Source organism: Semicossyphus pulcher, unplaced genomic scaffold (genome assembly GCF_022749685.1).
Source record: "Semicossyphus pulcher isolate SPU_LCO1_2020_fin unplaced genomic scaffold, fSemPul1.0.p SCAF_9, whole genome shotgun sequence".
Taxonomy (NCBI): Eukaryota; Metazoa; Chordata; class Actinopteri; order Labriformes; family Labridae; genus Semicossyphus; species Semicossyphus pulcher.
Genome location: NW_027211770.1, coordinates 10,014,311 through 10,040,867, shown reverse-complemented (window position 1 = coordinate 10,040,867; position 26,557 = coordinate 10,014,311). Strand labels below are relative to the sequence as shown.

General features: G+C 40.6%; 2 protein-coding genes and 1 long non-coding RNA gene across 3 annotated transcripts; 2 read left to right on the top strand and 1 right to left on the bottom strand.

Moving 5' to 3' along the window:
• The first annotated feature begins 418 nt into the window (after positions 1-418).
• On the top strand, positions 419-2,516 carry LOC138583710 (B-cell receptor CD22-like). The gene is made up of 4 exons (XM_069655673.1): positions 419-422; positions 583-714; positions 796-1,074; positions 2,203-2,516. Exons 1-4 carry the CDS (start codon positions 419-421, stop codon positions 2,514-2,516), a joined length of 729 nt encoding a protein of 242 aa, XP_069511774.1.
• Positions 2,517-5,117: 2,601 nt separating this feature from the next.
• LOC138583612 (uncharacterized) lies at positions 5,118-6,399 on the top strand. The gene is made up of 4 exons (XR_011305431.1): positions 5,118-5,149; positions 5,386-5,547; positions 5,644-5,738; positions 6,260-6,399. It is a non-coding gene; the product is annotated as an uncharacterized lncRNA (long non-coding RNA).
• Positions 6,400-8,914: 2,515 nt separating this feature from the next.
• On the bottom strand, positions 8,915-26,353 carry hpn (hepsin). Its single transcript, XM_069656545.1, has 12 exons — positions 26,317-26,353; positions 18,288-18,395; positions 18,064-18,105; positions 16,541-16,670; positions 16,352-16,471; positions 16,176-16,216; positions 15,732-15,897; positions 13,861-14,051; positions 10,666-10,761; positions 10,301-10,443; positions 9,865-10,029; positions 8,915-9,494 (listed from the first exon to the last, which is right to left on the bottom strand). The coding sequence occupies exons 1-12, from the start codon at positions 26,351-26,353 to the stop codon at positions 9,450-9,452; spliced, it is 1,284 nt and encodes a 427-aa protein (XP_069512646.1). The 3' UTR covers positions 8,915-9,449.
• Between the last annotated feature and the right edge of the window lie 204 nt (positions 26,354-26,557).

Below are 26,557 nucleotides of genomic sequence, written 5' to 3'. Positions count from 1 at the left end.
TTATAGATGTTATATAGGTTTCCAAATCCTGTGGGAAAAGGAACTTAACTCAAATGATTCTTTATTTCACCCAAAGGTGTCTGGAGTGGAGACTGGGGGGTGACCTTCTCGGATCAGTGTGCTATAAGAGGAACATCAGTGTTAATAGAGTGCAAGTATGATTATCCTTTTCCTAATATTGTCACTTCAGCGCTCTGGTATAAAGTCGGACAGTTGGGGCTGATTCCTCTTTCAAGCATCTCTTCAGTCCCAGGCCACTTCAGATATTTGGGCAACAAGCGGGGTGACTGTGGACTGGAGATCAACAATGTACAACCTTCTGATGTAGGAGCGTACTATTTTCAATTTGAGACTACGTTAAACAGATGGAAAAGTCGCAGACCTGCTTATTTAACGGTAACAGGTAAATAACAGAACAATGGGTACATCTCTTGTGATTTTTTTTTGTTTGTTTGGGTAAAATGAACTCTGCTTGTGTTTCTGAATCAGAGTTGACCGCAGTTGTGCAGCCGAGGACAGTGACAGAGGGAGATAATGTCCGTCTGACCTGTGTGTCAACGTGTCTTAAGCGTGTGAACGTAGTCTGGTTCAGAGACGGACATCCTGTATCAGGTCCCGTCTTCCAGGCCAAGAGAGAGGATGCTGGGAGGTACTACTGTGCCGTCCTGGGACAAGAGAGGCTCCGATCTGCCTCTGTGGTGCTCAACGTTCATTGTAAGCACAAAAAAACCTGAACTTAGTCAGCTTTTTTTGAGTCTTTGTTTTTCCTTTATGTAAACCTCTTCTTTCACTCAGATGCTCCCAGGAAAGTCTCGCTGTCAGTGAGTCCATCAGCAGTGGTCGTCAAAGGAAGTTCAGTGACTTTAACCTGCAGCAGCGATGCAAATCCGCCTGTGACACAGAGCGGATACAGCCTGTTTAAAGACGGACATTTCATCAGTTCAGGACCGTTTCACAACATCTCTGACATCCAGCCGAGCCACAGTGGACTGTACAGCTGTCATGCCTGGAATAACATCAGCAGGAGAGGCATCGAGCTGTTTAACTCTACTGAGCTTCACCTTGATGTTCAGTGTAAGTGTGCTGACATGACACATTGAAAGTCTGCTCTCATATGTTTTTTGGTTTTATTTGTCACTGGGACTGTGTTGTTATGGTTGCAAACACAATATTTAGTTGGCTGGTTGTCATGCTGTTTTCATGGGGGGGTCAAGAATTCAATCTTAGCAGTAGGAGAAGTAGAAAAAAGGCAGCATAGCAAAAACTCAGAAGAGGAAACTTTCTATTTACATGAAATTACCACTTCCTCAGTTCAGTTTTAGCCCCACTCTGAGTGTCTATCCATCCATCTGTCTGTCCGTTGTTTCAAAAGGAGGAGGAAGAGGAAGTCCTGACAAAATGCTTACAGAGACAGGTGGTGTCAGACTGATCGGACAAATGATTTACGACCTCAGGCCAGAACAACAATTTGGACAGAAAAAGGAGAAAACATTGGTGCCTGAGTTGCCAGATTGACAGATTCGACATCATATTAAGCAGAAACATGCCGTTAGATTGATGGTCAACAACAATGTTATAATCAGGAATGCACAATGTTATCTAGCATCCCTAGTTTTCATAATTCACATATTGCATTTTTGATTTGTGGCCGATTTGTTATTTTTATTTTTTTGGTTAAAACAGTTACTTGCTGTTCACATAGAGCAACCTATATTAGTTCTGAGCAGTAAATTAAACCACATCCTCTTTTTATAACATCCATGTTCATTTAGATATTATGACTCAAACTTCATAAACTCAAGTAGGTTGAAAGAGCGACTTCGCCACCTGGGGAATGGGACTATATGAGTGATTTCAGTGGTTACAAACACATCCAGTGGTTGACATAATATAGATTGCATTTGACAAGTGCAAGTCAAAGTGACACAGCTGATTATTTAGGAGACACATATCTCAGGAAATACACATATCAGCTAAGAGATCATGTCTAGAAAATGTGTGAACTTTGAAGAAAATTTAGTCTACAACACTCACAAGTCTTGACGAGTGAACGCTTAAGGGAAGCCATTGTGACACATCATCGCAGGTTTTAACTGTAATATGAGCTAGCATAAGATTGTTTTATTTGAAGGTTTTTGAGTGCATAAGAATGAAAAAAAAGTGAGTCAAATGTTTACATGTGCATTTCTTGTACTTCTTCAGACGGTCCAATGAACATGTCCGTCCTAATGGACCCTCCACAAGTTACTGAGGGCAGCAGTGTGAATATGACCTGCAGCAGCTCTGCTAACCCTGCAGCTGAAAACTACACCTGGTACAAGAGGATAGAATCTCCCAGCTCCAGCTTGCTGCTCCAGGTGGGCTCAGGATGGGTGCTGTCTCTCCCCTCTGTGGAGGCGTCCCACACTGGACTCTATCTCTGCCAGGCCGGGAACACAGTGGGGGAAAACACCTCGACTGAGGTGCTGCTAAGCATGACGGCACAGAAACAAGGTTTGTGTCACGACAGTCTCTGAAACCATCTGCTATCGTCTCAGGCAAAATAGCTTCTGGGGCAGGTACATGCCAAGGGGACACAAAGACAGGGGCTCAAGGCCCCCCAGAGTCAAAAGGTCCCCTTAAAAAGACTAGGAATTAATTAAGTACTTCGCATTACAACCTGGACTGGTCAATCACAGGGCTGACACATAAAGACAGACAACCTTTCGCACTCTCACCTATGGGAAATTTAGTCACCAATTAACCTTCCAAGCATGTCTTTGGACTATGGGAGGAAGCCAGAGACCCCGGAGGGAACCCACGCATGCACAAGGAGAACATGCAAACTCTGCACAGAAAGGCCCACCTTGCCCAAGCTGGGGTTTGAACCGGTGACCTACTAGCTGTGAGGCAACAGTGCTAACCACTGCAGCACCGTGCCACCAGCCCTAAAGAAATCATTTCTGACTGAATTAGTCTAAGCAGCTGAACACTGACCGACTGCATTGCTTTCATGAAAACATGTCAACTCCGTGGTTTCTTTGTGGACCAATGTGGTTCAGTAGAATATAAACAGTTCCCGTGTTATCAACATGATGTGTGATTATGGATGGTGGTGGTGTGATAACATCAGGGAATTGGTGCATGTTGGTGGGGTAAGTGCCCTTTTTTAGGCTTGAGCCCCTGCCCCCAAAAATGTCGGGCATGTCCGGTCTAGCCGTTGATAAACGACTTCTAGCCAACCCAGCTGGAACGTTCTGAGAATGTTACGTGCCATTTTCTGGTAATGTTTTGAGCGGGACGTTTTTATTTGGTTCCCAGAATGTTCCTTTTAACAGTAGGAGAACGTTCTCTGAAAACATTTTCAGAAAGTTGCAGTGAGAATGTTCAATCAATCAATCAAATTGTATTTGTATAGCGCCAAATCATAACCTAAAGTTATCTTGAGACACTTTACATAAAGAGCAGGTCTAGACCGTACTCTTTGTTATGTTCAAATCCCATTTCAGGAACGTTTTCAGGAACGTTTTATAAATCATGTTCTGATAGTTCAGGCCGGACTAACATCCTGACAAGTTCCTCAGAATGTTGCAGTAAGCATGTTCTACCTTTGTTTTTATGTAACACTGAGCAAATGTTTTATGAAAGGTGTTCTCACCTCCCAGGCCTCAATAACATCCTGAAAATATCCTCAGAATGTTGCAGTTAAAACGTTTTGTCTTAGTTTAAGTTTTAACTTTACAAGAACATTAATTGAAATGATAAACATCCTTAAAACATTCTTTGAATATTAGATGAAAATGTTTCTTTCAAACGTAATTAGAACTTGTAGGTAATGTTAGCCGATGTTATGGGAACGTTCTCTGCTAGCTGGGAAGACTTCCTTTTTCGTGCGCTGTGTTGTTTATAGTCCAGTTAGCAACTTGAGGAGCGAACGTGTGTTCAGATCAAAAGTGAAACAAATATTTCCTCTTCAGACATGTAAGCAAAATAAACTGTGTCATTTCATGGTTCAGTGAATCTCAGTTTCACAGTAAATAGTAAGTTACTCAGAGGCTTCACTCTGGCTAACTACTACAGTATGAACCCGAAAACCACGCAGTTTGTCGGGTCTTACCTTTGCTGAAATTTCAACATCATGATGCAGATTAGTAAAAAGTCAAAATGAAGCTTTGTCAGGTCTGTCCTCAAGAAGAGAAGAAAACTACTACTTTTAAAATGCTTGTTTGTTGAACGGAGGTCGGATCGATCATTTCTGATGCATTCGAGGAAGTCGGGAAATCTAAACGCTGAGCGGCTTTTGTGATACAGCATCAGGGGAATTTGACTGAAGTTGAATTTTAGATCTGGAGCAGATTGTTAGCTGAACTTGCTGCAGATGTCTGTTTATAGAGTTTAATAAGAAGGTAAATCGTTGTCAGGTGACGCTGATGGAAGCCGGGATGTCATTACGGCGGATTATGTTTAGGAACTACATGGACTGTTTTTCCTGCATTACGCTGCAACCTGTCGATATTTGATTGGTCAATATTACTCTGACTACAAGCGTAATACAAACAGAAACCAGAACACTTCCCATACTCAAAATCCACGTCCCTGCCTATGAATCTGTAAATAGAGATTAGTGTCACGTTACAGTGGAAACTTTAATTTTTCACCTTTATTTTGTATTTAAAGTGGCTTCATTTCAGTCAATAATCTGACCTCACATTGTGTCACTCCTCAGGCAGTCTCCCCTCAGTCTTAGGTGGAGTTGGACTCTTTCTTTTGGTGATGCTCGTGTTCGCCCTTCTTCTGTTCTGGTGAGTCAATGTGTGACCCACTGACTCATGTCGTTGTTACTGTAAGGTGCTGACTTCTGTGTGCATATTTCAACTTTCCTTGCATTTCTTTTTCCACATGTTGTGTAAGTCGTCGCTCAGTGTTGTCATATCTGCATGTGTAATAGCATGCGCTCTGTGTGTCAGCTTAATTTAAGTAAGACACGCCATTGCCTCAGGTAGATTGATATATTGCAAAAGTTAAATTCAGTTTTTTGATTTTACATATTGAATTAGTTTTGACAATAACAGCTAAATATACTCATGTTTACGGTTTTTTTTCACATCTATTATATTTGGGGTTTTCTTATCTTGCTAGGAGGAAACAGAAGACCCAGGCAGAAAAGAAAGTGAGTACATAGAGTCTAAGTCATTTAGTCAAAAAACACCCTTAAACGAGGAAATGAACCATTTTAACTTCTTTTTCTGCCTCTTTGCTTAGAGAAGTGAAATATCACATGTTGGTTTTCAGCTGCTGTTTTCATATTATAACATATTACTATTTTTGGAGCCAGGGAATTTACAGTAAGAAAAAAATTCCAACAAGGCATCAAAGTGAATGTGACTTTCGTGTTGTCGCCTGCAGCAGAGCGCGTTCGACATCGGCCTCAGCGGGAGAAGCTCCAGCTCTTTAGCCGCTGACGATCCATCCGACTGTGTTTATGCGAACATCGGTGCGTTACCATCCTCTCCTCCACCTGTTGCAGCTCAGGGCGTCACTCCGTCACAGAGGAAGTCACGCCAAGATGTAAATATGACAAACATTATGTTCAACAAATCATCTCCCACCATAACAATCACATATGTACATGTGTTTAATAAATAATCCTCCTCTACATTTCAGGAAGGTGACGTTACGTACTCAACAGTGACCATCAAACCCAGAAACCCTGGTCCTTCACGTCACAGGAACAACAGCAGAGACATTAAGGACTCCTGGTAGGTTCACTGATCAAACTTTGGACTGGTCACAGGATGATAGTGTCACTGACACAAGAGATATACAGATCTACGTAATTCAACCTTTGACCTCCATTGGGAAACATGACACATTCCCATTATTGTTAGCTTTAAACGATATTGCCACAACAGAGGTCATGAGTGCAAATTCCCTCCTACTATTGCTGAACTTACCAAACACATCTGTGACTGAGCTCTTTGACATTTCACCTTCTCACAGTGAAATCATTCAGGGTTGGGACAATTCATTTTCATTCAAATCTTAGATGATTGTAATCCGGCACAATATCACATATTTTCTATATATGCACTCACAGAATCAAAAACAACACCATGTTCTTAAAAACACCATGAAAGTCGTATAAATCAAGACTGAAACAACATCTGAAGCATCTGTAATTAGAGACAAAAATGCTGCTGTCACTTGTCAGGGAGGTCACAGGTATAACATTTAACGGGTGCTAAGCTAAAATTAACAGCTAACATAATGTCCTCCTCAGGTCCACCGCACGAGAGACTGACGACTCTGTCATCTACGCTACAGTGGAGAAACCCAGCAGAGTTTGATTTCAAGCCTTCACTCCTGAGTTCATCAAGAAAGCGATGCTGATTGTCATGTGGCGTCTTCCATTTGAGGCAGTAATTAAAACATAAAATCTGTCCCTCTTAGGAGCATTAAAATGGGATTTTAGAGAATGTGCAACATTCTTACAACCATTTTTAGTTCATAAATGTTCAATGACTCTTGTGAAACTTCATATTAATTGTTAAGTTATGTTAATGTGTTTTTATAAGGCTTTTTTGGGGGGTTGTAATTCTTTACTAATTTATTAATCTTACCTTATATATTTTTTATTTACTAAATAGATTAGTACGAAGAAAATATTGTGAAATGTTGAGGATGTTGTGTTCAGCAATACAATTATTCATTCTGCAGTTAGTAGACTAAACGTTAAGTAATAATCTGGAAGATTTTCATTTAAATAAATGTCTGTTAAGTCACTATCTATCAGCGAATGAAGTAACACAATGCAGACTGAGCCTTTGGCCCACTGATGAAAGCCTTTGCATTTGAATTATTATGGACTGGGTGTCTGTGGCGACTTTCACGGAAAAAATCCCAAGCAGCGCCCAGCGAGGAAAATCAAGAGTTACCGGCGTTGCTTTGCCAAGGTGGAGAGTAATTACCGTTTATCGACACAGGTGCTGCCAAAGAGAACGAAACTGAGATCTTCGAGATTACAACTTTAAAGATTTATAAAAAAGTTATATTATTACACTTTGGAAACTGTTTTTAATTAAGTCTTTATTTCAAAACAACACTCAATGCAACAATTCACATTTTACAGTATTTCTTTCTCCTTTAGGCATCGTAAGTGCTATAAATGTACAAACAGGAATGTTATTTTAAACGGGGGAACTGGTGGTGAGCAGTGTGGGACATCATGAGGGAACATTAACTGTTTTAAGTTACTTTTGTCTTTACATCATCCTTTAGGCCAGGTGCAGGAAACAGTGGTTTCAGTGATATCTACACGTACTAAATTATACATTATATTTTTGATAATGCATTATTACAGTCATAATGTCAATTGTTTGAACTAATTTCTTTAAAAATGTAAGTTAATTGTCTTAAAGCAAAATAAATGTACAGTCAGGGTGAGACCACGTTTTATCCAGATGCCACTGTGGTCTGAAGAATACAATACTCAAAACTAAGCATAAATCTGATGTATGTGTTTGTGTTTTATGTTTAAATTGACTATTCTCTAATTATTACTACACTTTGGACACAGCTGAGTAGTCCAATTATGGTAAGTAATTGTTAAACAACAGAAATAAGAGTTATTTTCTGAGACCATGATGGTTGTTAGAGTCCTGGGTGAATGACCAGACGACATCTGTGACATGTCTCAAATAAACATCTACACACTGACAAATATTTACAAGACAACAACAAAATGCTGATTTCAACATGATTGAAATCGAGTAAAATTCTGACCTGTTAATGTGATACTTTCACAAAGACAGATCTTGTATGAATTATTAATTATCACCAACTGCTGCATATCAATGAGATATTTAGTGTTTGCAGTCATTTCACAAAATAAAGCTCACCAGGGACGTTTTTGGTTTTACTCAGCATTACTCATAAATTACTAAACTTTCAGATATCCAGCTCTGTGTGTGTTTGCCTGCTCCTTTTTTGCACAATGTAAAAGTACTTTAAGGCAGGAATTCACTAAAGGATTGCGCGGCTTTTGCGTCCGCAAAACCTGTGCAAATGACACAAACAGGCTCGGCCTCAGTCTCCAAGCACACGCAGAGGGTTGAATGCACCCCAAACTGTGCTGTAGAGCACACAGCGTCTCTATGCATCGGTGCCCTTTGTGGATATTTAAATGAGTCATTATGAAACATTCGGGGCAAATTTAGCCCCTTTCTATGCAAATAATCCTTGTGGAAAAAAGCACCTAATTCATAAACATCATCGCTAACAGCACCGCGCAGTTAGAGTGAAAATATTGCCATCTGCAGAGAGCTGGTGGTAACTGTGGCGCAGTATCATAAGGGCTGTCGCGCTCTGAGTTTACACTGATCATGAATTGAACCTTTTGTGAGATCAAAAAATGTATTTGTCTGTAAAAACATTCTGTTAATAATATATTATTATTATAATCAGAAGACCAATCAGTCTGGGGCTGTGCGAGACTCACCCCCGGCACACGGGCAGGCGGTCGGGATGGGGATTATTATCTGGACGAGCTGCTGTTGCGCGCTTGTTGAAAGAAATAAAGCTGTGTTACAGACAGTTAACCTAATAAACACCTGTCGAGTCTGGACTTGACAATAAACTGTTAAAAAAGCTGCCCCCTCCTCTCCCTGCTCATCATCGATCTGTGGATGGAGTTGAGATCCATCAGTGTGCGCTGATGCCTGAGAGCGCAGACAGCTGCTCTCCACAATTAGACACAAAACAAGAGCAAACTGCACGGATCTTTACAGGCGTGTTTGCGCTTCAATATCATCAGAGCAATTTGTTTTGTGAATCAGTCCTTGCGACGGGGCAGATACCGGGTGCAAATGATGGTGCAATCAGCGGCCGCAATTCAGTCTTAGTGAATTCCCCCCGAAGAGTACAAAGAGCTGAGCTTACAAAAGATCTTCAGGGATCTTCATAATAAAACACTTGCTGCAAAAAGCCCTGTAATTATTGTAATTACGTGTAGAGTGCTAAAGAAGCTCACTTTGAATAGTCTTAAAGCTGTTTAGCTCATAAGTTAAAATGCTTATTTTTAACTTGTCTTTTGTGACCTCGCAGCAGCTGAGAACAATCATCTCATATCTTACAAAACTGGCATCTGAAATTTTAACATTATATCACTTTGTCCTTTAATCAATATTCAACTTCTTAATAACAAAGTCAACATTAATAACTCAACGTTTCTTAGAGAGCTCTGTCTAAGTAAAGATACAGGGTATGTAATAGCAGCTACGGTAGACGTTTCACAATGTGGGAAGATTCAAGAAGCGGTTAAATCCTCACTAAAAAGGTTTAAGATAAGAGAATCCATGACATGAGGAGAACATCACCGTGTTTCAGTCCTCTGTCAAACAGTCCCTGATGACATCGAAAAGGTCTTTCACATATTGTCATCCAAGAAAAAGTAGAAAGATGAGAGCATGAAATCATGTCCGGGCCATTTTGTGAAGTCCCGGTGAGTTGTGATAGTTCTGGAGGAGAGAGAGCAGGGTGTCGTTAAACACATCAGGTACGTATGTGAAAATAAAATCTTCACAATCATGAATCACGTTTGTAACGTAATTTTGCAAGTCTTAGCTGTTCTGTCTTATCTGTTTGCATCTTTGATGATGACACAAAACATAAATAAATACAGACATTTTGTTTCCTTAATTTGATTGGTACATATTATGTGCGTAAGAAAATGTCCTGAACCTATCATTATACTTTACTTTATGCTCTTTGTTATCATTTTGCAGAGCCAATGCTTTTTAAAATTTTGCATCTAACACTCCAGATAGATACAAGAAATACAGTTATACATTTAATACTATAATAAAATAAGTAGTGCCGATCCCTCACCCTCATGGCTGTCGATATCCAGGGTAGAAATCTGGACACTCTGGTGTAGACGCCAGGTTTCTTTGCCATGGCACAGCCCGTCCCCCAGCTCACCACGCCCAGCAGACGATACCGACTGGTCTTAGACAGACAGTCGTCTGCCACAAACGGACCGCCGCTGTCTCCCTGAAACCACAAACACACATACACACACATTACAACTAACCTTTTCAGTCAGGAATGAAAATAATTCAGTACATAAGAATATAATAACACCTAAAAAGGAAAAGTATGTGCAATGGGCACACGTGTAAGGCAGACTATACACAGAAAAAAACACATCAGATTCAGAAAAGATGATACACACACGAGGAAACATTTCCCTAATTAGAAAACCGAATCCATAAACACACCAGCATTCAGGCACCAAAATGTATAAACACAGTCCGACCCTGACCTGGCAGGCATCGATGCCTCCTTTCTCATATCCAGCACAGAACATGCTGGTGGTGATCTGATTGTCGTAGTAATCGGGGGCGTTACACACGTTGTCACTGATGATCGGGACGTTCGCTTCCTGGAGAATGTCTGCTTGATGACCTGCAAAGGAGAAATAACAACTATAGATCACATTGGATTCATCTTTTAACTGATTTCTGTCCTGAGATTGTTTTTGTAAAGACTCAATCCTCCACAGTGAAACATTTCAATTCCAAAAACAAATACTGGAAAGCAAACAGAGGGTGGGCTGTCACCAGTTTAATTAGCAAAGCAGCATCTAACTTTCTGCTGTGTGTTTACAGCAGTGAAAAGTAAACTCACCATAGTATCCTACATTCCCCCAGCCTGTCACTGTTCCCATCTCTCCGTCGATCAGTCTTTGACCGTACGCTGGCAGGCAAATAGGCTGGATGTGTTCTACACGGACAGCAAACATATAGACTTTATAATACTTAAACATCAAACACATACATACAATCATCCACACACAAGACTCCACTGGAACATGTGTGAGGAAAGGGACACAGTAGGAATGGTAAAAGACAAAGTGCCTGAGCAGTTTAACACTTAATGTAACGGTGAAGATAAATGAGCTCCAGCTTATTATATGTTAGCATTCAGTCAGTCTGAATGTTTCCTGGTATTAACTGGCCTTCAGTGAGAGGGACTGGGACATCCTGGAACCTATGGCTGTGCCATATCATATCAGATTATACCGGTATAATTTGTTTACATGATAAGAAAGTGTCATATCACGATATCAAAGAAGTTGTTACGGCTAACAGGTTGTGTATTGCTTTTCATGTTTATGTTAGAAACACTCCCCTCTGCTTTAAATCAACACGAGCATGAGAGATGCCTGTCTGTCCGTGTAAGCCCCGCCCCCTGCATGCTCGGAGTGTGTGAGTGTGGGGAGGCGGGGGCGCTCAGCTGAGCGCATTGAGCATATTTGGCAGAGAGCAGACTTCAGTGTGTGATAGATATTAGCAAAATAATTGAAGACGGGAAGAACAATTGCATTTTAATGCTAAGAGAGCGGCCATCGTCATTACGTGCTGCTTCAGAAAACACATTAATGAACATATCAACAAATTAGTTTGAATAAAGTCTACATTTCGCTTTTCTTCTTTATTTCTCTTCAGATTACCGTCTAATTGAAATTTGCAGCATAGCCATATATAGAGTAATAAAGCAGGCAGCTTCGCTATTTACTGATTTAAAGATACACATACAGGGACAGGTTGCTACAGTGGCAGATCAAAAACCTCTTAATAAGTAAGTAGAGAGTCTCAGCAGTTTAAAGCTTGTTGTAGCAGCTCCAGCAGTGTTTCTATGTTGTCATGTAGATCCAAACACTGACTGGGTGGGCACAGAGTGGGCTCAAACGTATTTAAGGCCAAATTCTCCTTTGAAAATGTGCCAGAAGCAACCAGATTTGGGCTTTTACGGCCACATTTATTTCCCAGGCCCCCCTAGTTCATTGGAAAAGATGGGAAATTATCAAAGCACTTTATTTTGTTTGCATGAATAAATGCTGCTGCCTGAAATCACATACAAAACATTATTCAGTTTAATTTTTTTCATATAGTCATGAATATTGTTATCGCAAAATTTCGTGAAATATCATGATTTAATTTTTAGGCCATATTGCCCACCCCTACTGGAACCACTATTCTTACCAATCATTAGTTTGCTCCTTTCTTGTTTAGACTCCTAATTATGTCTGTTATATGTTGTATTTTATTTTTCTCTGTGCATTTTTAAATGTTACAATTCCCACTCTAATGACTAAAAGATTAAAGCTATACATTCGAGCTACATAACAAATTGCAATTATTAAAACTGTAATGTGGCTAAGTGTAAATGCCAATCTCAGAGGCTACAGTTTTCTGCTGATGGCGTCCTGATTAAGCTCTGTAGTGCTGAGATGCCCTGGTTATCCAGATTTATACAAACATGCTTTTATTAGATTCTGACAAATATCATATCATCCTCATTTATTCATTTCTTGGGGAAAAAAAATAATTTCTGCTGCAAAAAGTTCCAATATTTTCTGAATCATATGACAATCGTATTATCTTTTTTATAAGCATTTTAAAAGAACTGGCAGCATATTAAACAGGGAGCCCTTCAACATTAGATTATACCTTGTTTTCACTACAGTGGACTTTGTGCTGCTGTTGTGATTAATGAATACCAAACACTAGATGGCAGACATGACCCACTGAACCGTCTGAACTTCCTCCGCATTAGGACATTTTATGCACCAACAATAATGACTCAACAATGATGTGAAATCACTAAAACCTTCCTTGTCGGAACACAGCATAAATACATTTTCTAAATTATGCAACATTTACATTTCCAAAATGTGATCACTGCCTCGTGACACCATGTTCATGTCCCTTTCTGTCATGAGTTATTCTAGTTTAGTAATTTCCTGTTTTACCGCTTTGTCTCTTGTGTTCATGAGTTCTTATTGTTGAGTTTTGTATTTAGTTTATTCCATATTCTTGTCATGATTTAATCTTGTTTAGTTAACATTTCATTTGTGTTTCATTGGTTAGATTATTTCCTGTTTTACTTTGTAGCCCTGTCAGTCCAGAGTTTGGTTTTTAGTGTTTCCTGTTTTATTTTGTATTTCTTGCCCCATGTATGTCATGTCTTGTTTAACTTCCTTCCTTTGTGCCGTTTCCCTCATTATGTTCACCTGTGTTAATTAGCCTCACCTGTCTCTGATTATCCTCAGTGTATATAGTCTTTGTCTTCCCCCTTGAGTTTGATGGTCGATTGTCGTCTTTCCCTGCGAAGTTGTCGTCTGTTGTCCTGTAACCTTCATGTCAGTGTTCCCAGTTTGGAATTACCTTGTTGCTGTATTTGCCTTTGATTTTCTTTTTGTTTAAATAAATCTCCAAAGTCTGAGTCTGAGTCCTCTCCACTTTTGTTTGTATCCTCAAAACTGTGACACTTTCCCTGCAACATTTTCTTCTCTTTTCATGGACAGCACTGATAATGCAGCAATAGATTATATCTACTGTATACATGCTGATTTATTTAGTTGCTGGACTGTTAAAATTGTATGAGGAGTTTTTTATCTATCTAAAATAAAATCTCTCTAAAACCTAAAACAGCCTTTTAAATCACTTTCTCGTCCACCTTTTTGCGATCTTCCTCAGATTTCAGTAACGTTACAAAAGAATCAAATGACTTGCATAAACTATTGTAACTTTCTCATCATGAAAATCTGGACATTTGGCTAAAGAGTCCTTGTACTCCAGGAAAAGAAGTGATCATGTTCAGGGCTGATATAATTATGTGGAATAGAGGAACTTTTGTCCAGCTGGCTTGAGTCTGTGAAACAGGACACCTGCAGCAGGTAAATTAGCCAAATTATTCACTCTCTCCGAGTCTCTCCCTTTTTTTGCAATTCTTACTCATCTCTAATCTTTGTAATTATGCAATCAAATCCTCAGGTGCGTGTAGATGAGTGTATTTCTTGTGAAATAATTATCCTACCGCTGAAAGTGAGCGGCTGGGCGAGTGCCAGGACAGCGATGTCCCTGCTGTTGTCATCAATGTTGGCGTCTACAAAGGGCAGGTAGCTGCTGTGGTAAACGATGGTCTTCACCTCCGCGATGATACCGTTGCCTGGTTTATTATAGATGGAGCCCAGCAGCACACGCCAGCGGTTAACGAAGCGATACCGCCTGGTACAGAGAAGACGTGATAATGTCTCATAACAGTTTTATCCATTCAAACAAGATTTATTATGAGTTTTAAAAAGACACATGAATAAAATACAGAGATGCACTATCATAAACACAGACAGCTATCTGATTATTTGACGTCCTGGATTCATCATTCATTCATCACAGGAACATGTTGTATATTCAACACTGACCATAACAATATACACTGTAAGTAACAGGATTATACATGTGTCTCAATCATAGACAGTACATAAGAGGTGGAAGAAGCCTCCTGGTGATGAGAAGTGATACCAATGGATAAGAGCATTCTTTAATACCACCAGCAGAGGGCGAGTCCAATTGTATGTATGGGGAAGTGACCTTACCTCTCAGTTGATATGTTACCTCAGTTAAACTCGCTGTAAACTGGACTTTTTACCTGATTTTGAAATGTCTCAATTTAAAGTAATAATTGAATAATTGAAGATTTTCATGTAAATAAATGTCTGTTAAGTCACCATCTATCGCTGAATGAGGTAACACAATGGTGGAGCCTACGGCCCACTGATGAAAGCCTTTGCATTTGCAGTATTACAGACTGGGTGTCTGGTGCAACTTTCCCCAGAAAAAATCCCAAGCAGCGCCCAGTTAGTGAAGCGTTTTCCATCAGCCAGCAGTGGTCGGTCTGCCAGAGAGGGTAGGCGGAGCTAAGCGGCTGCTTTTCCGGTCTCTTCAAGTGTTGTGAGTAAACAGTAATCTACTATGGCTGAACAAACAAAGAAAAGATCGATGACTACAGATACAACTTCAACAATAAGTGAAACTCGACGCTCAGATGAAGGCAAACGGTCTAAAAAGGAAAGCGACTGTCAGCGAGGAAAATCAAGAGTTACAACCGGAGCCAACCGCGGACGTCTGGTTATCTGGGACATATGCGCCCGCAATTGCCTTTTATCGCCACAAGGTGCCACCAAATAGATCGAAACTGAGATCTTCGAGATTATCACTTTAATACTGATTATCACTGTAATCCATATGACGTTCATAAGCTCCCTTGAGCTCCCACTGAAAAAGCCTTTTTCCAAAGTTGCACAGTTAGTAGCGAGTTAAAGGGAAGCAGGAGGAGATTTTTCTTTTGATAATACTTTACACTCATGTAGAAAAGAGACACTTTGTTTCAAAAGAAGAAAGTTCTTAGCTGTTAAATCATTTTCTTTATGACTTATTTTCTTATTTGCTAATTTAAAGTCTTTGCAATCCAGCAAGGTGTTCATTCTGTACATTTTGATCCTACCTGTGATTCATTAGTTGCTATATCAGCAACCTGTCAATCAGGATAAAGATCTAGAAATGCATGTACACCAACTTCTCTAAATAAGGTCCCATCTAGCTTAAAAAAAACAAGTTGGGGATAACAATATACGAAACATGAGGCTTCATAACAGTAGTCCACAAACCAAAGGATGACTTAACGGTGGCTATGTCCCCATCTAGTATACAGACTATGGTCTCAATCAAAAAGTACAATATGATTTTACACTCAAACATAATGACAAAACTTAAGAAGACCTTGAAATGCCATCATGCATTTGTGTATAGCCAGTTCGTTTGACCCTGCCTTTCCAAAACATGACCCAATTTGTGCAGCATGGGCTTTCAAAAACATTTTCTCTGTAATTCTGAGGCTTGATCACTTACTCAGGGAAGCAGTGAGCTGCAGAGACAATCCAGCGGTCTGAGATGATGGACCCTCCACACTGATGAACTCCGTCGTACTGCAGGCTCACCTGCCACGGCCAGCTGCCCTGCCTGGCATCCACGCCGTTAACTATACGATCCGCTGCAAAACTACGCCTGCCGCAGTCTGCCGAAGACAGAGGAGAGAGGGGTTTACTGTCTGAATAAACTGTAGGGCAGAGAATTAAACATACATAGAAAACAGAAACAGACAGAGTATAGAGAAGGGGTGAGTGAAAGAGGAGAAAACCAGAGCGTCAAAAAGCTCAGTGAGAAAAACATCAGACAGAATGAAGCAGAAGAAGAAGAAAAAAAGATATGTGGGAGGACAGATAAAGATGAGAGGTGGGTGTGGGGTATCAGAGTGTAAAGCGTGTCAGTGTGTCAGACAGACTGACGTCTTACCTTGGCACAACAGAGTGAGGACCTCCCTGCTCTCACAGTCACTGAAACAAACACACACAGAGTTACTCTTCAGCTCTCTCTGTGTTAACAGAGAAAACAAGTGAAAGAAAAGGCAGGGAGTGCAACAGAGACAACAGTGAGACAGGTAGAGGTTCAAACAGACAGGTTTTTGTTACCATGGGAACAATGAGTCCTTGATTTTCTTGCCGTAGCTGAGCTCTTTCTCTCTGACACAGAAGAAGTCACTGCCGTCTCCACTGGCCTCCGGCACCAACGTGACCGAGTAATTCACCACACTAAAACAAACACACATGTTAGGCCAGTGTAACCCTGTAGTACATTTATACCTATGTAAGGGTACTAACCTGACAAAGCCCACTTCTTCACAGCTGATGCTAGCTAGCAGCTCATCTGCTGAGGAGGAACACACCTGACGCCACCTCCTCTGGGCGGAGTCAAAGACTCTGAGGCGCTGGTCTGCAGAATTTACCTGGACTGCAGGGAATGATATGGGATTGGTTTAAAACAAGTTTGGTTCAAAAAACACAGTCCTACAAGTTACCTGTATTTATAGGAACTGCTGTGAGTGCAATGATCATCAAAATATTTTTACATAGACTGTATAAAAAGATGGTCAACATGACAGCTCCCTAAAAGTGAAGCCAAATCATCTCTATCGCCCCCTGCTGACTGGCTGCAGTATAGGTCATAAAGCCAAGTGAGTCAAACTATAAAATCAAAATACACGTCAAATACATTTTTCTCAAACATGGTTTCTGTCATTATAGTTAGTTCTTATCATGCTGATTTACGTCCAAGTGTTAATTTTTCTGACAAGTTTATTTTTAATTTGTTATTTGACGCTGTAAAAATAATGATTGACAGCTCTGTGGACAAATACGGCTCCTGCAGCTGATCTGTTCTGGATTAGCAGAGTAGAGGAGGAACGGTGAGAGGAGACGTAACTAAAACAATCACTACAGTCATTGAAGTTTGCATAACTGTGAACCTCAGACCAACACAAAGAAGCTGTTATGCTGTTAAACACACTGGCGTGCGGGATCTTTGATGTTTTTTTTGGTAAGTTAAGTGTGTGTTTTGGTTAGCGGAAGTGGCTACAGCGGCTCCACCTGCCAATCTCTGGCTCTGGCTCCAAATGACATCACCATGGCAAGATGGCAGCGCCTATCACAGGGGCTATTTTGGCATCAATTTTGTACGAGAGCAGATGGAGACGCGTCGTCCATCTATATATACAGTCATTGTTTTCTTATTAGGCCAGGACCTGATTATATTCTTGTTCTGCAAGGCATTAAATAACAATTTCTTTGTTTGATTTTGCAAACAAAAAACAGGAACCAAAAATACAGAATCACCATGATGTTGGTTAAAAATATGTACCGGTAATTCAGGTCGCATTAATGTCTTTAAGACTGCAGCAAAATGGGATTTTTGAGATGGATACCAATTATAAGGTGGAAAAACATTTACAATTACTGATATTACCAATTAGCCAATAAAGGAATGAAAATAGAACTTTTATTTTATAATTGTGCATCCATCGTGCACCAATACAATCATGCAAAGTTACTCAGAAGGCTGCTTTTTAAATAAGTAATATAATCTAAGATTATTTAACATTATACTTTTTCAACCAATTTTCACCTTGCCTGCCGGCTGAGCTTTGATGTTCTGCTACATGTGACTGCAGACAGTGCTGAGAGTAACGTAACCTAGGGCGTCTGAGTGCACTCAGCTGGACAAACTAAGTGATGACACCATTTCTAATAACACAAAGCATTGTTTGATGCATTCTATGATCTGAAAAATTAGACTTCACATCAGCACATCGGAAACTATATGAAAATATCACCATCTAAATACTCACTATCATACAGTCCTGTGTCTTCCTCCATTGTGCAATACGTAACTAAAGAAGGCAAAACATTTGTTAAGTCAATGCAGAGAATCACAGAAACTAATGAACTACGTTTGACCATGTGTTTGATCGTGAGAACAAGAAAATATAAATGTTTTTAAATCAAAAGCAACAAACTGTGTCCATCATATGTTTGTGTCTTTATGTGTATGTGTGAAAGCATGCGGTCTGACCTACGGCCCAGACGGCTGCTCCAATGGCTCCTAAGGTCATCAGCACCACACACACCCCAATGACACGACAGGGGGTTAACACGCAGGTCAGAGAGATCCCCCTGCTCCCTGCAGACACACAAACACACACACACACACACACACACATGGATGAGTGTCCATACATGTGACAGCAACACTCAGGCCTTTAACATTACATAACATACCAACACGCAGCGGGCTGGAGAGAAGCCAAAATGTTAGTATTGCCACTGTGAACCGATCATTCGTACACATATTATTATATATCTATATTATAAAATAACACAATGCAGATGACCACAGTGCTCGTTTATTTTAGTCCCTATGTCCTCTTAAGCCTCCCTGCAACAAACATCAGCAAAATGGCGGCTTCCAGCTCTCTGTCCTGATGCGAAGGGGCATGCAGCACTTTCCTGGCACAGACCGAAAAGTACAAATGACACTGATCAGATCAATAGTCTAAAGTCTAGCATTTATCCACAAAGAAGAACAAACTTTTAAACTAAGATACGGTGCCATGTCTGTGCAGCGTGCCCGTAAAGTGTGTGTATGTGTGTGTGCACCTGCACGCGGGTGTTGTTCTCAGCGTGTGTCCCTCTCTGCTCTGTCAATTTGACCCACAGCTTCGAGTTTATACACATTTATTCACTGCAGAGTTACAATGGGATGAAAGCACAGGTGTAATTATTAATGAATCCATCCACATGTTTTCTGGATCCTGGTGCTGAGCATGTCGCCTCACTGTCATGACACTTTTTTTTTCACTGTTTTAACTAATGTGGAGGAGAAGAGGTGAGAAAGAGTGCAAAAATAACTGAACACCAATAAAACCTTCTTCTGTGTGAACAGTCAGCCTGCCATGCCCTCATCATTAAACAGCTCAGCTTATTTCACTTCTCAACATCTACCATGAGCACAAACCCACGGTCGTCATCATCATCATTATCATCATCATAAACAGTGCAGACAAAAACAGGAGGTCAGGATTACACCTCTTGGCACACACAGTAAGTTAGATCCCAAAGTTCAATCCTGCCACTGTTACTTACAAATATATGAATTTGACACCCACACAGGTGTCTGTCAGTTTTCTGTGGCTGATTTTGTCTTGTGTTTAGGTTGAAGTTGGATGAGGCTGTGCTGAGATAAACATGATGCCAACATGGTCAAAGCACTTATAATAATGATTCAAGTGTAAGTTGTCCAAACAGGTGCAACAATATTTACATTATGGCTTGTCATATTAGGAAAAAGACAGATGTAACTCATAAAATTAACAATGGTTTTGTCATATTCAAGTATGTCATTAGGCCACAGCAGTGAGACTGTGAAACCAGCCTGAAGATTTAAGGCTCGCAAAATCAGTGGCATCCTTTAAATCTCTTCTGAAAACTCACTTTTATAGACTTGCTTTTATGTGACGTCGTCTTCTTAATGGCTTTTATTGATCTTAATCATTTTTATTTTACTTTTTATTTACTATTATTGCTTGTATTGTTTTTAGCTATTTTATTGCTTTTTTCTCTTACATTGCTTTTATTGCCTTTATTTCTTTTTATTGCATCTCTTGCTTTTAGGTCTTTTATTGTTGTATTGCCCTTGCTGGTTTTTATTGATCTATTTTATTGCTTTTACAGCTTTTTAAAAATATTTTTTGTTTGCTTCATTTCCTCTTTTTTTTATCTTGTTTATTTTATTTCTATTTATTGTTTCTACTTCTTCCTGCTCTGTCCCCTTGGTCTCGTGCCTGGCCATGTGGTGTGGGTTCTCCTGTTGTTGGGTTTTGTGCTTTGCTTGTTTTGTGATCTGCTGGTTTTGTGCTTCACTTTTTTTTGTGATTTTCTGGTTTTATGATTTATGGTTTCCTTCTTTGCTTTGCTTCGTTAGCACTTTGTAAACTCTTGTTTTTAAAGGTGCTATACAAATACATAAAGTTAAAAACCACCATGCCAATACCAGGACCCTGAAACCCAGACAGCTAAATCACATTAAGACATCATGAATCATGTGTTTTAATTACACCTTTGAAGTGCCAATAAAATGCATAATTTTCTTCTTTATCGGGGGTAGAAAGTTGTTCTTACAGGCATTTTCTACAGCACTGATTGACTTTTTTATAGCAAGAAAAGCCAGTGTTACTTTCATCCTTGATGATGGCTGCACCACATTTAAGCCAAGACAATGAACATGTGTGCACAATGGTACAGCCCTGGGCCTGGTAAAAGTAGCCATCACTATGTAGTTAATTACACCTGTGTGTTTAAAGCTATGAAATATAAAATATAACCAATGTCAATGAGTTCAGTTGTACTGAATATCAGCACGGCTGCAATTTGCTAGAGACACAAGGCTAAAGCCTCAGTGATACTCAGAGTGCTAATACTCAATACAACAGCACAACCACCAGTGTGATATTGTTTTATACTATGACAGTTCAAGAGTCAAAAGTAATAAGCAATAACTGATTACCTTTATTTTACCAGGAATACTCCCACTGAGATACAAAATCTCTTGTAAAAGGAGTCCTGGCCAACAGTGTAACAAGTTTCACATAAATCCTTATTTGTGATTATCCTAATTATTACTTTCGCTCCACCGGCACAACTAGTTGTGCCACTTGTTTCTATTTAATATCCAACCAGTGAATACGAGTCTGTTGACAGTTGCTTTGGGAGTAAGAAGCCCTAAATAAGTTAAGAATCCATAAATCGAGTACATCAATATTGACTGTTTGGAGCCTGTTTCTGTTCAGTTAACTATTACTAAGAGGATTTTCTGTTACATTCTATTTCATTGCACAAGAAAGTAAGGATTGTAAAAGTAAAAGCTTCCATCAATGTGCCAGGAAACAACTGGAGATACTGTAAGTATATGAGTTTCCTATCAGATCAGAGAAAACATTCGACATGCCTCATTTCCTTCCTGCCTCTGTCCCTACCCCGCACGCTTTCCCTGCTCTCTCTCAATCTCTGTCCTCCTCATCTCTGTGAAAACATCGAGGAAAAATTACAATAAAAAACAATTCTATAAAAATAAAATAACACAACGTCCACCAAATGTAAATGTTACTAGTGAGGAGGCATTTCCAATTTTTACTGAGCATACTAAAGAGCCCATCTGAGGAGGCGATCTCTCTCCTTCCTCTCTTTGTGCCTATGGTCTCCCCTCCTCTCCTTACCTACCTGTCGTCTCTTCCTCCTCCCGTACTCAGGCTTTCCCTACAAGTGTCCATTCATCATGATAATGGTGGTTTTGTTCCTTGGGATGTGAAATTGGTTTTAATAAATGGGGACACAAAGGTCAAAGAGACAAAGAAAATTCAGGCTGAAGAATGAAAAAGTGGGAAACAAAAAGTCGAATGTGATCATAGTGTAGACATTTTATCAAAGGGACATTCCAGGCTTGTGGAGTAACTCTCTCAGGTTCTGCTTCCCAGGAAATACCCCAACGTTTCCTACACACCTCGACTCCAGCACAAGCACAAGGGCTGCACACCACTGTCATTTCCAAATCTCCTTCTTTCTTCCCTGCTTACTTCCCCCACACACAGCGCTCTTCTCAATCACATAGCAGGACAGGACAAGAGCTCTATTGTGTCCACTTCTACCTGAGACCTTCTGCTGTGTGTGCGTGTCTGTGTGTGGCTCTTCAGGAATCACTGGCATTAGGTGCTGACGAGTATGCCAAAATAGTTAGTAGTTGTTGTACTACAGTTAATTGTTCATATGTGTAATTTCACCTACGAAAGAGAACTGTCAAACACCTGCTATTCAAGCACTGACCAACATCTGCTGTTTGTATTGTATTGCTTTGTATTCTGATGAATGTTAAATTCTGGATCAGATGTTACTAACATTAACCCCCTATGTATTTTAAGACAATATTACTAATAAGGTATGATATATTACTTCCAACATGCTTCACTGATGTATCAGACAACTGTTTTTGTTCAGTGATTCATCAAGCTAGACCAAGTCACAACCTAGTATGTGGCTGACCGCATCAGGTCAATGTGCCCTTTTGTGGGCAGCACTGGAAGCGTGGTGTTCGGACGGCTGCGGGACGTGTTCATTTTCATCTGAGATGCATGAAAACACATGAGAGTCTTCACAATGCTGGCGTGACACGCGCGTATCGCCTATTTTAACCAGGAGCCGCATGCGGTTCACGGTCAAAATACACAGTGAAAATGAATTGTGATGAGTCCTATTGACCACTGACAGCAATATCAACATCTCTACCTGTAGTAGAAGGCACAGGCATGGAGAGTAAACAACGCTAATACAGTCTATGGCTGTGTTCAAAATGCCCTACTATACACTGCATGCTATATACTGCATACTGCGTTCGGCGGTAGTATGTAGTATGGAGCAGCTTTTCAAATTCATTTTGCAGGTGGAAGTAAACAGTAACTGCCGCTTCTTTAGCTATAGCGCCCCCTTCTGCTGGAATGCTGCTGCTGTCCGTCATTTCAACTGCCGCTGTGACATTCCAGCGCTTTGCATTGTGGGATACAGTAGGCGAGGTAGACTGGTCCAATGCACACTGGAGATTTTCTCTGAATCAGTACGACATCCGGGTATTTTTGGCACACTGCACATTTTGCTTTTTTTGCAAACTGCATGCTACATACTACATTGTGGCCAAATCAGTACGTACTGCTAGTGTAGTATGGCATTTCAAACACAACATATGAGAGTAAAGTAAGTCAACACTTCCGGTATGCTTTTTCAAAGTAAAATCCCGATCTGGAATTCTGACTCCCCTCGGTTGAACACACTGCTTTTATTTTGAAGTGTTTTCCAGGCCCGGGCTGTTTTATTTACTTAATTTGGCTCTGAAAGTACCGTCACTCACTCACTCAGTCAATCAGTCAGTCGGTCAGTCAGTCGGTGTGGGGGATATTTTCTTGGCACACTTTGGGCCCCTGAGTATCACTTCAGCATCGTTTAAATGCTGCAGCCTACATGAGTATTGTTGCTGACCAGTGTCCCCATCTTCTGATGGCTACTTCCAGCAGCATAACGTGCCATGTCACAAAGCTCAAATCATCTCAAACTGGTTTCTTGAACATGACAATGAGTTCACTGTACTCAGATGGCCTCCACAGTCACCAGATCTTAATCCAATAGAGCTCCCTTGGGATGTGGTGGAACCGGTGAGTGTATGTGATCTATTACGTCTACTAGAAGTTATCTAAACCCTGTTTTTGTAATCCTGGCAATTACATCAGAGACTTTCTTTGAGCTTGCATCTACAAACATACTAAATCTTAATTTCTGTTCAATGAAAAGATACATTTCCAATGAATAACAGGAGTAAAAAGTATCACTGTTGTTTTAAATCAGTATTATTCCACAACACAGTCCACATTTAGGGCATATACGCACAGTGTGACTGAAAATACTTTTCCTGCTGCTGTAAACAAGGCTGGCATGAGAGGTAGGAATGATTCATCTCGTACGTGACAAATCCACACAGACATACTATCCGTACGTGTGTTTTATTTTGGGTTATGTCTACCCTCATCCATGAATCAGTTAACCTGCCACAAACAGCACGATGGAAAAGATTTACTGAGTCATGACTCGTTCTGTGGGAAACCCTCAAGTCTGCACACGTTACAAACCTCCACTTCAGCACCCAGCTGTTGGTTGGAAAGAGTCGCTGTCGAGCACATGAGATGTGTGGCTGTTCACGCCCTTACCAGAAAGAGAAAAAAGCTACAAAGAGAGCCCTGAATAAAAAGAGGGATCAGATGAGTGGGAGTGTAAGGGGCAGAAGAGCGATGCAGAGGTTACCCTGTACCTTCTTGACAGGTAACGGCTCTTACAGCAAACCCTCTGGATTCTGAGAGTGTTATATAAGTTAATTCTGCTCACACTCCTCTCACACATGCTCACTCTTATTTACCTGCAGTCATCAGCTGTTCTCATCACCTGGTCACATCTGTCCAATAGCACGGCAGCACACCCTCAACGTTAGCCTCATCATATTGTTGCTGTCTTTATAAATATGACTTTTCTCTGCCTCCAGTTCATTCAAGCCGTCCTTACATGCGACCCTCCACCTCCCCATCACTGCCCAGTCTTCATCATCAGCTCATCGTCTAATCAGCCTCAGATGACATCATCAGCCAACACCTCCACCACCGGTGTTCGGACTCCATCGGGGGTTATATAACTCGTGGCCGCTCAGGGCCAACACCCTTCCATCACCATATCTCCCCATAGAGTCCAAGCGCCAAAGACTTCTGACCATCATCACTGTAAATGTTCTTCCTTACTTCATTTACTGGTCTCTCCTGATTGACATCCTTTATTTGACGAAACAATCCAAACTCAAGGCCTTTTTACCAGTTTTCCCAGAGCATCACACACTATTCATCAGCAGATAGAGTTTGCTCTATTGACATGGAGATGGACTGACATGCACGCTCAGTCGTTGTTTTTTATTTTATTGCTTTAACCACTTATGGTTTGGGCTTAAGTCTATGTTTTAGCCTACTAGCTGACTGCATTGTGAACCTCTAATGTAATATTCTTGTTGCTTGAGACACTGACATTTGGACTTCAGGAAACCGATTACACAATCTACTGTCAAAACAGGAGGGTCACGTTTTTGTGTCTTTTCTTTCAAAAACAGGACTGAGCTTAGTTCAACATTTTCACTCCAGTTTAAATAGGAAAAGGGGGTTTAAAGGGGTGTCAGAATGAAAACTGAAGCACATCCCCTTCCTGAGTAGACTGAAGTGAACCGAGGTGGGGTGAGACCCAGATGAAGCAAAGAAAGCAGGAGAGGGAGGAGACTTCACACGCACAGAGATGAAGTCACAGTAAAAGCTGTGAGTCACACCAGTAGTAGTTGTCAAAGCAGAAAAGTTAAAATAAACATGATCATAGAGTGCAGTAAATATTACCTGTATTAGCAAACACCTTGTGTGACAGGAGTGCTACTTGTTGGTGTACCTCTCAGGATTAAAGTAAACAGTTTGTTTGTGAAACAGAAGATTTCCCACCCCTTGTAACTGCTTAAGTTAGAACATTTGTGCCACTCCTTAGCTTGACTGTTCCTATAATTACAGACGCAGCCTGATTCAGTGCATCTGGGTGGACTCCCTTCAGTAGGGCAGCAGCTCTGTAAAACCAAAGGTCCCGCTCTGTTCAGACACAGACAGAAAGAAAACAAGGACAACAGCCAAAAAGACTTGTTGTTTGGAGGAGCAGAAGATTTGGAGAGGATGAACAGGTTTAACTAAAGACTACACTTCCTAGGAGACGACTGGCTTCATTGTACGAGCACTTAGCAATTTAAGGTAGGTACTTATAACATTATTTAGCGGGGATATTGGGAACAAACACAATTAATGTAAATTAATTGTCTGTACTAAAGTTGTAAGAAGTAGAAAAGGTAGAAATGGGCTTTAAACACACACATGACACAGAGTTTCCCTGCTCACACCGACAGCAGGTTTCCAGCAAGTGTAAACACAGCAAGTATCTTATCTTATCTTCTCCTATAAAACACCATCATGTAATGAGCAATAAACTCATTATAGGAGCCATAAAGCTGGATGTTATTTGGCCAACACTTCCATTTATACTGCATTAATGTTGATGCAAAGTAACAGGGCAGGTGTGGGTTCTTTGGTTGCCCTTTAAATGATGGGCGTGTGTTCACTAAACAACACAATCACATCTCTATTTGTGCCAGGACTTCATACTATTGAACTAAGAGAGACAATCAAAGTTATGTTTTCAAGCTGAAAAATAAATCCAGAGAAGAGAGAGAAACAGAGCGAGCTTTAAACAAACCGGTTAATGTTTAACTTGTCAAGTGGACTGATGTCTGGTCCTAAATACAGAAAAACAGGCCTCATGAGCGGCACTTCAAACTGTGCATGTGCGTGTGGGGTGTGTGTGTGTGTGTGTGTGTGTGTGAAGGAGTAAGGAGGAGGGGTGGGGAGAAAGGGAGCAAGAACAACAGTGTACTTAACACGTGCACTCACCCATCTTCCCCTCTGTCACAACTTTCTCAGCATACATCTGTATTCAGTGGGAAGCAGAGGGCAACAATAGACAACGATCCGGCTCCTTCCTTCCTTTCCTCCTTATGTCCTTCTCTCCTTGACTCCTCAGGGCAGGTGGTCTAGGTGGTTAAGACCCTTACAGTCCTGTTTGCCTGTAGATATATTATTGAAGGTTATAATTGACAAGCAAACACCATGTTGTAGGTAATACTTACATTGT